The 16,537-nt window shown below is 53.1% G+C and overlaps 1 protein-coding gene across 1 annotated transcript in view; it reads left to right on the forward strand.

Moving 5' to 3' along the window:
- Positions 1-16,537, forward strand: part of LOC144480463 (sorting nexin-24-like) — a 24,350-nt gene continuing 7,813 nt past the window's right edge. The window contains exons 1-3 of the mRNA XM_078199912.1: positions 1-612; positions 8,788-8,871; positions 12,996-13,100. Of these exons, the coding sequence (XP_078056038.1) occupies positions 547-612; positions 8,788-8,871; positions 12,996-13,100 (255 nt within the window). The 5' untranslated portion in view covers positions 1-546. The remainder of the gene's footprint in view (positions 613-8,787; positions 8,872-12,995; positions 13,101-16,537) is intronic.

Here is a 16,537-nt window from a genome sequence, read left to right on the forward strand (position 1 = left end):
GGTGTTTCTGAGCGGTTTGTGGCTCAGACTCAGCCCCCGGGCGGGGGGGACACAGACACCCCCCCCCCCCCCCAACCCCCAGCCTGAGGGCAGAGCTTGCCCCTGGGGGATGGACACAGGAGCAGGGAGAGTGGGGGTGGCCATTCGGGCTCTCTATCCTATCCTATCCCAGCTGTACCCAATGGGAAGCGGTTATTCTGTATTCACTCTCAGTTCCAGATCCGGAATTTCTCAGTGAATTTCCAGCTCCGGGAGCCACTGGACACATTGTCCCCGCTCCGCTCCGGCTCCCGCTCCGGCTCCCGCTCCAGGCTGACTTTACTCCAGTTTAATTCCGGCTCCGGCTCGGTTCCAGGGGGCGGGACAGCCTATCCCCCGAGTCCGGGATCAGTCCGCCTTTGCCCCGGTTCTGTCCCGGTTGCAGCCGCTCGGAAAGCGGGACGGTCCCTCTCGGTGTCCCGGGGCTCAGACACCGGGCGCTGCTCCCGCTCCCGCTCCAGCCCCGGCTCCGGCTTCACTCCGGGTTTAATCCGGACTCACTCCGGGATGATCCAAATCCGGATCCCGTCCATTGGACAAGAAACCAGCGGAAACTCGGAGAAAATCCACACCGTGAGTGAGAGAGAGAGAGAGTGTGAAAATCCCGGGATAGAGAGAGAGAGTGTGAAAATCCCGGGATAGAGAGAGAGAGTGTGAAAATCCCGGGATAGAGAGAGAGAGTGTGAAAATCCCGGGATAGAGAGAGAGAGTGTGGAAATCCCGGGATAGAGAGAGTGTGAAACTCCCGGGATAGAGAGAGAGAAAGTGTGAAACTCCCGGGATAGAGAGAGAGAGAGTGTGAAACTCCCGGGATAGAGAGAGTGTGAAACTCCCGGGATAGAGAGAGAGAAAGTGTGAAACTCCCGGGATAGAGAGAGAGAGAGTGTGAAACTCCCGGGATAGAGAGAGAGAGAGAGTGTGAAACTCCCGGGATCGAGAGAGAGAGAGTGCGAAAATCCCGGGATAGAGAGAGAGAAAGTGTGAAAATCCTGGGATAGAGAGAGAGAGAGTGTGAAACTCCCGGGATAGAGAGAGAGAAAGTGTGAAAATCCTGGGATAGAGAGAGAGAGAGTGTGAAACTCCCGGGATAGAGAGAGAGTGAAACTCCCGGGATAGAGAGAGAGAGAGTGTGAAAATCCCGGGATAGAGAGAGAGAGAGTGTGAAAATCCCGGGATAGAGAGAGAGAGAGAGTGTGAAAATCCCGGGATAGAGAGAGAGAAGGTGTGAAAATCCTGGGATAGAGAGAGTGTGAAAATCCCGGGATAGAGAGAGAGAGAGTGTGAAACTCCCGGGATAGAGAGAGAGAGAGTGTGAAACTCCCGGGATAGAGAGAGAGAGAGTGTGAAACTCCCGGGATAGAGAGAGAGAGAGTGTGAAAATCCCGGGATAGAGAGAGAGTGCGAAAATCCCGGGATAGAGAGAGAGAAAGTGTGAAAATCCTGGGATAGAGAGAGAGAGAGTGTGAAACTCCCGGGATAGAGAGAGAGAGAGTGAAACTCCCGGGATAGAGAGAGAGAGAGTGTGAAAATCCCGGGATAGAGAGAGAGAGAGTGTGAAAATCCCGGGATAGAGAGAGAGAGTGTGAAAATCCCGGGATAGAGAGAGAGAAGGTGTGAAAATCCTGGGATAGAGAGAGTGTGAAAATCCCGGGATAGAGAGAGAGAGTGTGAAAATCCCGGGATAGAGAGAGAGAGAGAGTGTGAAAATCCCGGGATAGAGAGAGAGTAAGTGTGAAAATCCTGGGATAGAGAGAGAGAGAAAGTGTGAAAATCCCGGGATAGAGAGAGGGAGTGTGAAAATCCCGGGATAGAGAGAGAGAGTGTGAAAATCCCAGGATAGAGAGAGAGTGTGAAAATCCCAGGATAGAGAGAGTGTGAAAATCCCGGGATAGAGAGAGAGAGTGTGAAATTCCCGGGATAGAGAGAGAGTGAAAATCCCGGGATAGAGAGAGAGTGTGAAAATCCCAGGATAGAGAGAGAGAGTGTGAACATCCCGGGATAGAGAGAGGGAGAGTGAAACTCCCAGGATAGAGAGAGAGAGAAAGTGTGAAAATCCCAGGATAGAGAGAGAGAGAGAGAGAGTGTGAAAATCCCGGGATAGAGAGAGAGTGTGAAAATCCCGGGATAGAGAGAGCGTGTGAAAATCCCAGGATAGAGGGAGAGAGTGTGAAAATCCTGGGATAGAGAGAGAGAGTGTGAAAATCCTGGGATAGAGAGAGTGTGAAAATCCCGGGATAGAGAGAGTGTGAAAATCCCGGGATAAAGAGAGTGTGTGAAAATCCTGGGATAGAGAGAGAGAGAGAAAGTGTGAAAATCCCAGGATAGAGAGAGTGAAAATCCTGGGATAGAGAGAGAGAGAGTGTGAAAATCCCGGGATAGAGAGAGAGAGTGAAAATCCCGAGATAGAGAGAGAGAGAGTGTGAAAATCCCAGGATAGAGAGAGAGTGTGAAAATCCCGGTATAGTGAGAGAGAGTGTGAAAATCCCGGGATAGAGAGAAAGGGAGAGTATGTGAAAATTCCGGGATAGAGAGAGAGAGTGTGTGAAAATTCCGGGATAGAGAGAGAGAAAGTGTGAAAATCCCAGGATAGAGAGAGAGAGTGAGTGTGAGAATCCTGGGATAGAGAGCGAGAGACTGTGCGTGTGTGCCTGGCTGTGCGTGTCTCTACGGCCGGGGTTAGCAGTCCTCTGTTGTGTTGGGTTTGAGTGAGTATTCGCTAAGTTCTGTATCTCAGTCTCTGGGTTCTGTGTGTGTGTGAGTGTGTGTGTAGAGTCATAGAGGTTTACAGCATGGAAACAGGCCCTTCAGCCCAACTTGTCCATGCCGCCCTTTTTGTTAAACCCCTAAACTAATCCCAATTGCCCGCATTTGGCCCATATCCCTCTGTACCCATTGTACCCATGTAACTATCTAAACGCTTTTTAAAAGACAAAATTGTACCCGCCTCTACTAGTACCTCTGGCAGCTTGTTCCAGACACTCACCACCCTCTGTGTGAAAAAATTGCCCTCTGGACCCTTTTGTATCTCTCCCCTCTCACCTTAAACCTATGCCCTCTAGTTTTAGACTCCCCTACCTGTGGGAAAAGATATTGACTGTCTAGCTGATCTGTGCCCCTCATTATTTTATAGACTTCTATAAGATCACCCCTCAGCCTCCTACGCTCCAGAGAAAAAAGTCCCAGTCTATCCAGCCTCTCCTTATAACTCAATCCATCAAGTCCCGGTAGCATCCTGGTAAATCGTTTCTGCACTCTTTCTAGTTTAATAACATCCTTAGTTGTATATCTGTGACTCCGATCACAATCCCTGTCTGTGCTGAGATTCCTGATCTCCGGATGGGAGAATTGACCTCAGTGCCCAGCCAGCGATGGTCTCAATTCCCTGCCCCTTTTAGAAAGTGCGGTGATTTGGTGAGAATGTGTTCAGTTTGGTTGTGAAGCCTCATGTGATGGAATATTCTCGGGCTGTGCTGGAGGGACAGCTATCCGGGAGGTGGGTAAGGAACCAGGGTCAGATGGATTGTATCCCAGTCTGTTGATGGAAACCAGGCAGGAACAAGCAGTTGTTGTAAGGATCATTTTCCACTTCTCATTAGAAGCAGGCAAGGTCCCAGAGGATTGGAGGGTGCTGAATGTTGTATATTATTTTTAAAAAGGTGCGAGGGATCAGCCAGAAAACTATCAGTCAGTCGGACTTCAGTGGTGGTAAATTGTTGGAAACAATTCTGCGGACTGGATAAACCGTCACTTGGAAAGGCAGGGATAGTCAGCATGGCTTTGTCTGGGCAAGATTGTGTCTTACTAGCTTAATAGAATGTTTTGAGGAAGTAACAAAGAAGTTTTTTTTTATTCATTTGTGGGACATGGGCGTTACTGGCTGGCCAGCATTTATTGCCCATCCCTAGTTGCTCCTTGAGAAGGTGGTGGTGAGCTGCCTTCTTGAATCCCTGCAGTCCACGTGCTGTGGGTTGACCCACAATGCCGTTAGGGAGGGAATTCCAGGATTTTGACCCAGCGACAGTGAAGGAACGGTGATATATTTTCAAGTCAGGATGGTGACTGGTTTGGAGGGGAACTTGCAGGTGGTGGTGTTCCCATGTATCTGCTGCCCTTGTCCTTCTAGATGGAAGTGCTCATGGGTTTGGAAGGTGTTGTTTAAGGATCCTTGGTGAGTTGCTGCAGTGCATCTTGTAGCTGGTACACACTGCTGCTACTGAGCATCGGTGGTGGAGGGATTGAATGTTTGTGGATGTGGTGCCAGTCAAGCGGGGCTGCTTCGTCCTGGATGGTGCTGAGCTTCTTGAGTGTTGTTGGAGCTGCACCCATCCAGGTAAGTGGGGGGTTTTCCATCACACTCCTGACTTGTGCCTTGTACATGGTGGACAGGCTTTGGGGAGTCAGGAGGTGAGTTACTTGCCGCAGTATTTCCAGCCTCTGACCTGCTCTTGTAGCCACTGTGTTTATGTGGTGAGTCCAGTTGAGTTTCTGGTCAATGGTAACCCCCAGGATGTTGGCAGTGGGGGATTCAGTGATGGTTACACCATTGAATGTCAAGGGGCGGTGGTTAGAGTGTCTCTTATTGGTGATGGTCATCGCCTGGTATTTGTGTGGCGCGAATGTTACCCGATGAGGAAGTGCAGTGGATGTTGTCTATATGGATTTAAGTAAGGCCTTTGACAAGGTCCCACATGGCAGACTGGTCAGGAAAGTGAGATTTAGTGGGATACAGGAGAGATCCAAAATTGGCTCGGAGACGGGAAACAAAGGGTAAGGGTTGCTGGATGTTTTTGAGAATGGGAAACAGTTTCCGGGGTGTTACACAGGGCTCAGTGTTGGGGCCTTGCTGCTTGTTGTTTTTATTCATGATTTAGACTTAAATGTGGATGGCGTGATTGGGAAATTTGCAGATGATATAACAGTTGTCGGTGTAGTTGATAGTTAATAGGATAGCTGTCAACTCCAGAATATCAGTCGATTGGTTGAGTGGCCAGAGAAGTGGCAAGTATGAGGTATTGCATTTGAGGAGGACCAATAAAGCAAGGGGATACTGTATAAACGGGAAGATATTGAGAGGGGTTGAGGAAGCAAGCAAGCTTGGAGCACATGTCCACAGTGGCAGCAAAGATGAACAAGGCAGTCAGGAAAGCATGTGGATGCTTTCCTTTATTGGGTGAGATATGAAAACCAAAGCAAGGATGTAATGATGGCACTGTGTTAATCTCTGGTCAGGCACCGTCAGAGCTTTGTGTACAGTTCTGGTCACCATGTTACAGGAGGGGCATAACTGCTCTGGAGAGAGTGCAGAGGAGAATGTAGCCAGGGCTTGGAAATGGCAGCTATGAGGAGAGATTGGATAGGCTAGGGTTGTTTCCCTTGGAACAGAGGAGGCTGAGGGGAGACCTAACTACAGAGTGGAAAATAGTGAGGGGCCGAGACAAGGTAGACAGGAAGGACCTCACTAAGGGGTTGATTACCAGGAGGTGTAGATATAGGGGGACATGAGGAGAAACTGAGGGTGGTGAGTATAAGGAACTCGCTTGAAGCTGAGATGCTCTACTCAGTGAATAGATACTTGAATCTGAAACGCTGGAACCTGCAAGGCTCCAGACCAGGTGCTGGAAAATTGGATTAAAATGATTGGTTAGTTTCTTCTCTCCGTTTTGGCCAGTGCAGACACAGTGGGCTGAATGGCCTCTTTCTGCATTGTAACCTTTCTATGGGTTCCTATGTGCGGGGATTGGACAGGGAATCTCTGCACTGACACAGCTCCATCCTCCAAACTGCACAGACACCCACTCACTGCGACTCAATAACCCTGGTCACCAGCTACATCCAAACTCTGAGATTGCAGCTGGTTTGAGAATGAGAAGTGTGACCATGATTCTAAACTGCACTGACTGGGACACGTCCTGAGTGAGGGCTTCCCCTTGGGAATCTGTGGAGGGACTGAGAGGAATTGAACGCTTCACACCATTGGGTCCAAAGCTGAGTGAAGACAAATAATCATAGAATCACCACAGTGCAGAAGGAGGCCATTCAGCCCATTGATTCTGCACTGACCACAATCCCACTCAGGCCCTATCCCTGTAACCCCACATAGTTACCCTGCTAATCCCCCTGACACTAAGGGGCAATTTAGCATGGCCAATTAACCTAACCAGCACATCTTTCAGACTATGAGAGGAAACCGGAGCACCCGGAGGAAATTCACTCAGACACGGGGAGAATGTGCAGACTCCACAGAGACAGTGACCTAAGCTGGGAATCGAACCCAGGTCCCTGGCGCTGTGGGGCAGCAGTGCTAACCCACTGTGCCACCCTGCCGCCCATTCAGACAGGGCTGTGTACCAGAATAATACCACTTGGTAGGAACAGGGAGCGAGTTGAAATTAAGTCCCTTTCTCCAAGAAGAGAAACATAGAAACATGGAAAATAGGTGCAGGAGGAGGCCATTCAGCCCTTTGAGCCTGCTCCACCATTCAATATGATCATGGCTGATCATGCACTTTCAGTATCCCACTCCCGCTTTCTCTCCGTACCCCTTGATCCCTTTAGCCACAAGGGCCACATCCAACTCCCTCTTGAACATATCTAATGAACCGGCCCCAACAGCTTTCTGTGGGAGAGAATTCCACAGGTTCACAATTCTCTGAATGAAGAAGTTCTTCCTCATCTCAGTCCTGATTGGCTTACTCCTTATTCTTAGAGTGTGACCCCTAGTTCTGGACCTCCCCAACATCAGGGACATTCTTCCCACATCCAGCCTGTCCAGTCCCATCGGGATTTTATATGTTTCTATGAGATCCCCTCTCATTCTTCTAAATTCCAGTGAGTACAAGCCCAGTCGATCCAGTCTCTCTTCATATGTCAGTCCTGCCATTCCAGGAATCAGTCTGGTGAACCTTTGCTGGACTCTCTCAATAGCAAGAATGTCCTTCCTCAGACTAGACCATAACTGCACACAATACTCAAGGTGTTGCCTCACCAAGGCCCTGTGTAACTGCAGCACCCCTACTCCCATACTCAAATCCTCTTGCTATGAAGGCCAGCATGTCATTAGCTTTCCTCACCACCAGGTGTTATCTGCATGCCAACCTTCAGCGACTGTTCCACAATGAGACCCAGGTCACGTTGCACTTCCCCTTTTCCTAAACTGCCGCCATTCAGATAATAATCTTCCTTCCTGTTTTTGCCACCAAAGTGGAGAGCCTCACATTTATCCACACTATATTGCATTTGCCAAGTATTTGCCCATTCAGCCAGCCTGTCCAAGTCACCCTGCAGTCTCTTAGCATCCTCCTCACAGCACACACTGCCACCCAGCTTAGTGTCATCTGGAGATATTGCATTCAGCTCCTTTGTCCAAATCATTAATGTATATTGTGAATAGCTGGGGTCCCAGCACTGAACTCTGCGGTACCCGACTAGTCACTGCCTGCCACTCTCTGCTCCCTGTCTGCCAACCAGTTCTCTATCCGCGTCAATACATTACCCCCAATACCATGAGCTTTAATTTTGCTCACTAATCTCTTGTGTGGGACTTTGTCAAAAGCTTTTTGGAAGTCCAGATACACAACATCCACTGGTTCACCCGTGTCCATTCTACTGGTCACATCCTCAAAAAATCCCAGAAGATTTGTTTAGCACGATTTCCCTTTGGTGAATCCATGCTGACACGGACCAATCCTGTCACCGCTTTCCAAATGCTCAGTTACTGCATCCTTAATAATTGATTCCAGCAATTCCCCCTCCGCCGATGTCAGGCTAACCGGTTTATAAATCCCCGTTTTCTCTCTCGCTTCTCTTTTATAGAAATTGGGGTTACATTCGCTACCCTCCAATCCACTGGAACTCTTCCACAGGCTGTAGGATGCTGCAAATGATCTCATCAAAGTTTTGTGATTATGAAGAGACCGGTCCTGGAGGTTCATGAGGATGCAGAGTCCCGGGGGGGGGGGGGGGTGCGATTGGAGGGGGGGGGGGCGATTGGAGGGGGGGGCCGATTGGAAGGGGGCAGATTGGAGAGGGGGACAGAGGGAAGACGAGAGTTTTAGTGAAATTTGCTCCATTTGAGAAGCCAGATGTGTAACAGCAATAGCAAACTTCACAAGCTGTCTGAATGGTCACTCTGAACACTGCTTATTTAGTTAAGAAACTCTATTTGCACGGATGCAGCATGTAACCATAGCAACTCACGCTGCTAATAACCATGGCAACACCGTGCTGTTTGGAGTTAGAAAGCAGGGTCTGACTGGAACCAGTGTTGGGGATTTGACCTAATTTATCCCTGGTTTAGTTTCTGGCCTGTGTTCGGATGGGGCTGGTAATTGGTGCCAGGATTCGGTCTCAGGCCTGGGGGTGGGTTACCCCAGGCTTTGGAGGGTCAGTGAGCTCGAGGGGTCAGTTAGTCAGTCTCTCCTGGCTGGAGGCTGGAGGTGGCCAGTCAGTCAGTCTCTTTCTGGAGACTGGAGGCAGCCAGTCGGTCAGTTTCTGTCTGGAGGCTGGAGATGGTCAGTTGGTCAGTCTCTGTCCAGAGGCTGGAGGTGTCCAGTTGGTCAGTCTCTCCTGTCGGGAGATGGCCAGTCTCTCCTGTCAGGGCGCTGGAGGTGGTCAGTCAGTCTCTGTCTGGGGGCTGGAGGAGGTCAGTCTCTGTCTGGAGGCCAGAGATGGCCAGTTGGTCAGTCTCTGTCCAGAGGCTGGAGAAGCTCAGTCTGAAGCTGGAGTCACCGATGCTGTTTCTTGTTGCAGGTTTTCCGAGTCGAGGTTCTGAACAATGGGCGGAAACACCTGGTCGAGAGAAGATACCGAGACTTCCAGGCTCTCCACAAGAAGGTCAGATGGCAGAGACGCCGGCCCCCCAACCCCGGCCCCCCAACCCCAGCCCCCAACCAGCCCCCACTCCCTTCCTGAAACCTGGTGCCCCCTCCCCAATCCCCTAGTGGGTCCCTGCACATTAATCCACATCCTGTCCCCAGACCCTGGTGATGTGTGTTGTTGGCAGCTGTTGGGGTCTCTGCTCCCAGGTGGGAGAATAGAGAAAGCAGATCAAGTAATGGTGAGCTGCCACCTTGGACCATTAGAGTGTGGTGTAGGTACATCCACAGTGCTGTTAGCGAGAGAGTTCCAGGATTTTAACCCAGTGACAGTGAAGGAACGGCGATACATTTCCAAGTCAGGATGGTGAGTGGCTTGGAGGGGAACTTGCAGGCGGGGGTGTGCCCAGGTGTCTGCTGCCCTTGTCCTTCTAGATAGTAGAGGTGAAGGGTGCTGCCTGAGGAGCCTTGTGAGTTGCTGCAGTGCATCTTGTAGATGGCACACAAGGTGCCGCAGTGTGATGCTGGTGGAGGGAATGGATGGGTTCCGGGATCTGCTGCCCGGTGGATCCAGAACTGGCTTGCCCAAAGGATGTGGAGATGCCGGCGTTGGACTGGGGTAAACACAGTAAGAAGTTTAACAACACCAGGTTAAAGTCCAACAGGTTTATTTGGTAGCAAAAGCCACACAAGCTTTCGGAGCTCTAAGCCCCTTCTTCAGGTGAGTCACCTGAAGAAGGGGCTTAGAGCTCCGAAAGCTTGTGTGGCTTTTGCTACCAAATAAACCTGTTGGACTTTAACCTGGTGTTGTTAAACTTCTTACTGTGTTTGCCCAAAGGAGGCAGAGAGTGGGTATAGATGGGTCTTTTTCTAAATGGAGGTCGTTCATCAGTGGTGTGCCCCAGGGATCTGTTCTGGGACCCTTGCTGTTTGTCATTTTCATAAATGACCTGGATGAGGAAATGGAGGGATGGGTTGGTAAGTTTGCCGACGACACGAAGGTTGGTGGGGTTGTGGATAGTCTGGAGGGATGTCAGAAGTTACAGAGGGACATAGATAGGATGCAAGACTGGGCGGAGAAGTGGCAGATGGACTTCAATCCAGATAAATGCGTAGTGGTCCATTTTGGCAGGTCAAATGGGATGAAGGAGTACAATATAAAGGGAAAGACTCTTAGTACGGTAGAGGATCAGAAGAACCTTGGGGTCCGGGTCCATAGGACTCTGAAATCGGCCCCACAGGTGGAGGAGGTGGTTAAGAAGGCGTATGGTGTGCTGGCCTTTATCAATCGAGGGATTGAGTTTAGGAGTCCGGGGATAATGATGCAGCTATATAAGACCCTCGTCAGACCCCACTTGGAGTACTGTGCTCAGTTCTGGTCGCCTCACTATAGGAAGGATGTGGAAAAGATTGAAAGGGTGCAGAGGAGATTTACAAGGATGTTGCCTGGATTGAGTGGCATGCCTTATGAGGATAGGCTGAGGGAGCTCGGTCTTTTCTCCTTGGAGAGACGAAGGATGAGAGGAGACGTAACAGAGGTGTATAAGATGTTGAGAGGCATAGATCGGGTGGACTCTCAGAGGCTTTTTCCCAGGGTGGAAATGTCTGCTACGAGAGGACACAGGTTTAGGGTGCTGGGGGGTAGGTACAGGGGAGATGTTAGGGGTAATTTTTCCACACAGAGGGTGGTGGGCGAGTGGAATCGGCTGCCGTCCGGGGTGGTGGAGGCAAACTCAATAGGGTCTTTTAAGAGACTCCTGGATGAGTACATGGAGCGTAATAGGACGGAGGGTTATAGGTAGGTCTAGAAGGCAGGGATGTGTTCGGCGCAACTTGTGGGGCCGAAGGGCCTGTTTGTGCTGTAGTTTTTCTATGTTTCTATCTCCGTGAGGGTGGTGTGGGAGATGCTGCTTTAGCTTCATGTGGTCCAGGCACCAGGGGGAGGGAGCTCCTCCATTGGGACAAACTCCACTTTAACCAAACCGGGACTGGAACCTGGGCTGTCTATTGGGGTTTAAACTCACTGGGAAAGAGGAGTGAGAGAGTTCACTCAGGAGAATCTCATTGGTCTGTGGGGAAAAGCCAAGGCTGCAGACAGCGTAATTGTTTGAGGAAACGTTAAGCAGAGGCAGTGAGAGGAAGAGACAAAAACCTGAATGATAAAAATGCATCAGAATCAGCTCCGCACTGACTGTCCAACAGCGAGGAGGCACTGACTCCATTCAACAAGAAAGTGGACAAGCAATTCAGGGGAATAAACGCGGGGGGGGCTGGGGGACTGGGGGGGGGGGGGTCGGGATGGTGGGGGCTCAGAATGCGGGGGTGTGGAGTTGAGATGGGGGTGTTGGGGTCAGGCAGGAGGTTGGGGGGGGTCGGGATGGGGGGCTCAGGATGCGGGGGTGTGGAGTTGGGAATGGGGTGTCGGGGTCAGGCAGGAGGTTGGGGGGGGTCGGGATGGGGGGGCTCAGGATGCGGGGGTGTGGAGTTGGGATGGGGGTGTTGGGGTCAGGCAGGAGGTTGGGGGGGTTGGGATGGGGGGCTCAGGATGCGGGGGTGTGGAGTTGGGATGGGGGAGTTTGGGATGGGGGTGCTCAGGATGCGGGGGTGTGGAGTTGGGAATGGGGTGTCGGGGTCAGGCAGGAGGTTGGGGGGGGTCGGGATGGGGGGGGCTCAGGATGCGGGGGTGTGGAGTCGGGAATGGGGTGTCGGGTCAGGCAGGGGGTTTGGGATGGGGGGTGCTCAGGATGCGGGGGTGTGGAGTTGGGATGGGGGAGTTTGGGATGGGGGGGCTCAGGATGCGGGGGTGTGGAGTTGGGAATGGGGTGTCGGGGTCAGGCAGGAGGTTGGGGGGGTCGGGATGGGGGGGGCTCAGGATGCGGGGGTGTGGAGTCGGGAATGGGGTGTCGGGTCAGGCAGGGGGTTTGGGATGGGGGGTGCTCAGGATGCGGGGTGTGGACTTGGGAATGGGGTGTCGGGTCAGGCAGGGGGCAGGAGGGGTCGGGATGCGGGGGGCTCAGGATGCGGGGGTTTGGAGCTGGGATTGGGGGGGGCTCAGGATAGGAGGATGTGGAGTCGGGATGGGGGGCTCAGGATGCGGGGGTGTGGAGTTGGGAATGGGGTGTCGGGGTCAGGCAGGAGGTTGGGGGGGTCGGGATGGGGGGGGCTCAGGATGCGGGGGTGTGGAGTTGAGAATGGGGTGTTGGGTCAGGCAGGGGGTTAGGGGGGTCGGGATGGGGGGCTGTGGAGTCGGGATGGGGGTGTCGGGGTCAGGCAGGGGGTTGAAGGGGGGAAGAATGGGGCTGTGATGCTGGAAATGAGCAGTTTGGCCACAGTTGAAATCAGGGTAAATGGTAACAAGTGGGAAGGAGTTTGATGGGAATGTGTGAAACATTTGGAACTAGAGAGGAACGAATGGCACAAATAGAAGGAAATGGGTTGGATGTAAATCGTGACACAATGAGCGAGGCTCGGAATTGGGTGCTTAGGAAAGGGGTGAATGGAGCAGAGGGAATGATCGGAGATAGCACTGATTTCTCAGGACACTGCAACGATTAGCGATAGCACTGATTTCTCAGGACACGGCAACGATTAGCGATAGCACTGATTTCTCAGGACACGGTAACGATTCGAGATAGCACTGATTTCTCAGGTCACCGTCATGATCAGCAATAGTGCTGATTTCTCAGGACACTAACGATCAGTGATAGCGCAGATTTCTCAGGACACGGTAACGATTCAAGATAGCATTGATTTCTCAGGTCACCGTAACGATCAGTGATAGCGTTGATTTCTCAGGACACTAACGATCAACGATAACACTGATTTCTGCCCAATGTCATCATGCAATCAGTGGAGATCTGGATGGACAAGGGATCGTTTATTGGCACAGACAATTCTGTACGTGCGAGCAACAGCAGTGTGCCCCTCCTTCCCCGGCCCCCGTGTGCCCCCTCCCCCACCGCCGCCCACCCCTGTGCCCTTCCCCCAGCCCCCGGATCTCCCCCCCCCTCACCGGCTCCCCCGTGCTGCTCCTTCCCCGGCCCCACATCACCCGCAGAACCCTCCATCCTCTCGGAATCTCTGCGATCCAGGGGACTGTCCGTGTTCCACGCTGACCAAATTCCTTGTTTTTGTTTTCAACAGTTGAAAAAAATGACAAAAACGCCTGAATTCCCAGCCAAGCGAGGCCTGAATCGAAGGCCCAAAGCCCTGGAGCAGAAGAGGTCTGGATTGGAGGCATATTTGCAGGTCAGAGACGAGGATAAATGGAGCCGCGTTTCACAGTCTGAAGAGTGTCCTTGAAGAATCGCGACTTTCTTTTGAGTAAAATTGAATGAAGTAACTTCAGTGCCTTTCACCAGTGTCTGAGACAGACGCTCGACTCAAAAAACCCCGACTATTGTGTCCATATAGGCTCTCAATGCAGTCAACACACTCACTGTCAGTGAGTCAGTACTGAGGGAGTGCCGCACTGTCAGTGAGTCAGTACTGAGGGAGTGCCGCACTGTCAGAGGGTCAGTGCTGAGGGAGTGCCGCACTGTCAGAGGGTCAGTGCTGAGGGAGTGCCGCACTGTCAGAGGGTCAGTGCTGAGGGAGTGCCGCACTGTCAGAGGGTCAGTGCTGAGGGAGTGCCGCACTGTCAGAGGGTCAGCGCTGAGGGAGTGCCACACTGTCAGAGGGTCAGCACTGAGGGAGTGCCGCACTGTCAGAGGGTCAATGCTGAGGGAGTGCCACACTGTCAGAGTGTCAATGCTGAGGGAGTGCCACACTGTCAGAGGGTCAGTACTGAGGGAGTGCCGCACTGTCAGAGTGTCAATGCTGAGGGAGTGCCGCACTGTCAGAGGGTCAGTGCTGAGGGAGTGCCGCACTGTCAGAGGGTCAGTGCTGAGGGAGTGCCGCACTGTCAGAGAGTCAGTGCTGAGGGAGTGCCGCACTGTCAGAGGGAGTGCTGTTTAGGTTTTATATATTAGTGTCACAAGTAAGGCTTACATTAACACTGCAATGAAGTTACTGTGAAAATCCCCTAGTCGCCTCACTCCGGCACCTGTTCGGGTACACTGAGGGAGAATTCAGCATGGCCAATCACCCTAACCAGCACGTCTTTCAGACTGTGGGAGGAAACCGGAGCACCCGGAGGAAACCCACGCAGACACGGGGAGAACGTGCAGACTCCGCACAGACAGTGACCCAAGCTGGGAATTGAACCTGGGTCCCTGGCACTGTGAGGCAGCACTGTGCCTCTGTGCTGCCACTGTCAGTGGGACAGTGTTTTGTGGGGTGGTGTGAGGGACCTGAGGGGCTGCTTCTGCCTGGCGGGTGCCGCAGCCTGGGGGGGGGTGCCGGGGACTGGGTAGTGCCGGAGCCTGGGGGGAGCGTGCCGGGACCTGGGGGGGGGGGGGGGCTTGCCGGGACCTGGGGGGGGGGGGTGCCGGTGCCTAGGGGGGGAGGGTCCGTGTGCCGGGGCCTGGGTAGTGCCGGGGCCTGGGTAGTGCCGGAGCCTGGGGGGAGCGTGCCGGGACCTGGGGGGGGGGGGGGGCTTGCCGGGACCTGGGGGGGGGGGGTGCCGGTGCCTAGGGGGGGAGGGTCCGTGTGCCGGGGCCTGGGTAGTGCCGGGGCCTGGGTAGTGCCGGAGCCTGGGGGGAGCGTGCCGGGACCTGGGGGGGGGCTTGCCGGGACCTGGGGGGGGGGGCTTGCCGGGACCTGGGGGGGGAGGTGCCGGTGCCTAGGGGGGGAGGGTCCGTGTGCCGGGGCCTGGGTAGTGCCGGAGCCTGGGGGGGCGTGCCGGGACCTGGGGAGGGGGGGGGGGTGCCGGGGCCTGGGGGGGGGGGGGGGGGTGCTGGGGCCTGGCCCCGGGGGGGGGGGGGAGGGGGGGGGTGCCGGGGCCTGAGGGCGGGGGGGTTGCCAGGGCCTGGGGGGGTGCTGCGGCCTGGTTAGAGTTTTGGTTAGTTTGTGGGTCCAGGGATTTTGAAGGAAGGCTGACGGTTTTCAACCTGAACTTTAATGGTGAGCAGGGAAACAGGAGTTTGCTCTTTACACCGAGCAGTTAGACTGTCACTCTCTCCCTCTCTCTCACACACTCTCACTCTCCCACATTCATTCATTCACTCACTCTCTCTCTCTGACACGCTCGCGCGCGCTCTGTCTCTCTCGCACTCTCTGTCTCTCTCACTCTCTCTCTCACACTCTCTCTCTCTCACACTCTCTCTCTCTCACACACGCTCTCTCTCTCTCACACACTCTCTCACACTCTTTCACACTCTTCATCTCACACACTCTCTCTCCACTCTCTCTCACACACTCTCTCTCACACACTCTCTCTCACACACTCTCTCTCACACACTCTCTCTCACACACTCTCTCTCACACACTCTCTCACACACCCTCTCTCTCACACACTCTCTCACACACTCTCTCTCTCACACTCTCTCTTTCACACTCTTTCACACTCTCTCACACACTCTCTCTCTCTCACACTCTCTCTTTCACACTCTTTCACACTCTCTCACACACACACTCTCCTCTCTCTCCACACTCTCTCTCACACACTCTCTCTCACACACTCTCTCACACACACTCTCTCTCACACACTCTCTCTCACACACTCTCTCTCACACACTCTCTCTCACACACTCTCTCTCACACACTCTCTCTCACACACTCTCTCTCACACACTCTCTCTCACACACTCTCTCTCACACACTCTCTCTCACACACTCTCTCTCACACACTCTCTCTCACACACTCTCTCTCACACACTCTCTCTCACACACTCTCTCTCACACACTCTCTCTCACACACTCTCTCTCACACACTCTCTCTCACACACTCTCTCTCACACACTCTCTCTCACACACTTTCTCTCACACTCTCTCTCTCACACTCTCTCTCTCTCACACACGCTCTCTCTCTCTCTCACTCTCTCTTTCACACTCTTTCACACACTCTCTCTCTCTCTCACACTCTCTCTTTCACACTCTTTCACACTCTCTCACACACACTCTCTCTCTCTCTCTCTCTCACTCTCTCTCACACACTCTCTCTCACACACTCTCACACACTCTCTCACACACTCTCACACACTCTCTCTCACACACTCTCTCTCACACACTCTCTCTCACACACTCTCTCACACACTCTCTCTCTCTCACACACGCTCTCTCTCTCTCACACTCTCTCTTTCACACTCTTTCACACTCTCTCACACACTCTCTCTCTCGCACTCACTCTCTCTCTCTCTCACACACTCGCTCTCTCACACACTCTCTCGCTCTCACACACTCTCTCGCTCTCTCACACTCTCTCTGCTCTCTCACACTCTCTCTCGCTCTCTCACACTCTCTCTCGCTCTCTCACACTCTCTCTCGCTCTCTCACACTCTCTCTCGCTCTCTCACACTCTCTCTCGCTCTCTCACACTCTCTCTCGCTCTCTCACACTCTCTCTCGCTCTCTCACACTCTCTCTCGCTCTCTCACACTCTCTCTCGCTCTCTCACACTCTCTCTCGCTCTCTCACACTCTCTCTCGCTCTCTCACACTCTCTCTCGCTCTCTCACACTCTCTCTCGCTCTCTCACACTCTCTCTCGCTCTCTCACACTCTCTCTCGCTCTCTCACCTCTCTCTCGCTCTCTCACACTCTCTCTCGCTCTCTCACACTCTCTCTCGCTCTCTCACACTCTCCTCCCCT

Source organism: Mustelus asterias, chromosome 29 (genome assembly GCF_964213995.1).
Source record: "Mustelus asterias chromosome 29, sMusAst1.hap1.1, whole genome shotgun sequence".
Taxonomy (NCBI): Eukaryota; Metazoa; Chordata; class Chondrichthyes; order Carcharhiniformes; family Triakidae; genus Mustelus; species Mustelus asterias.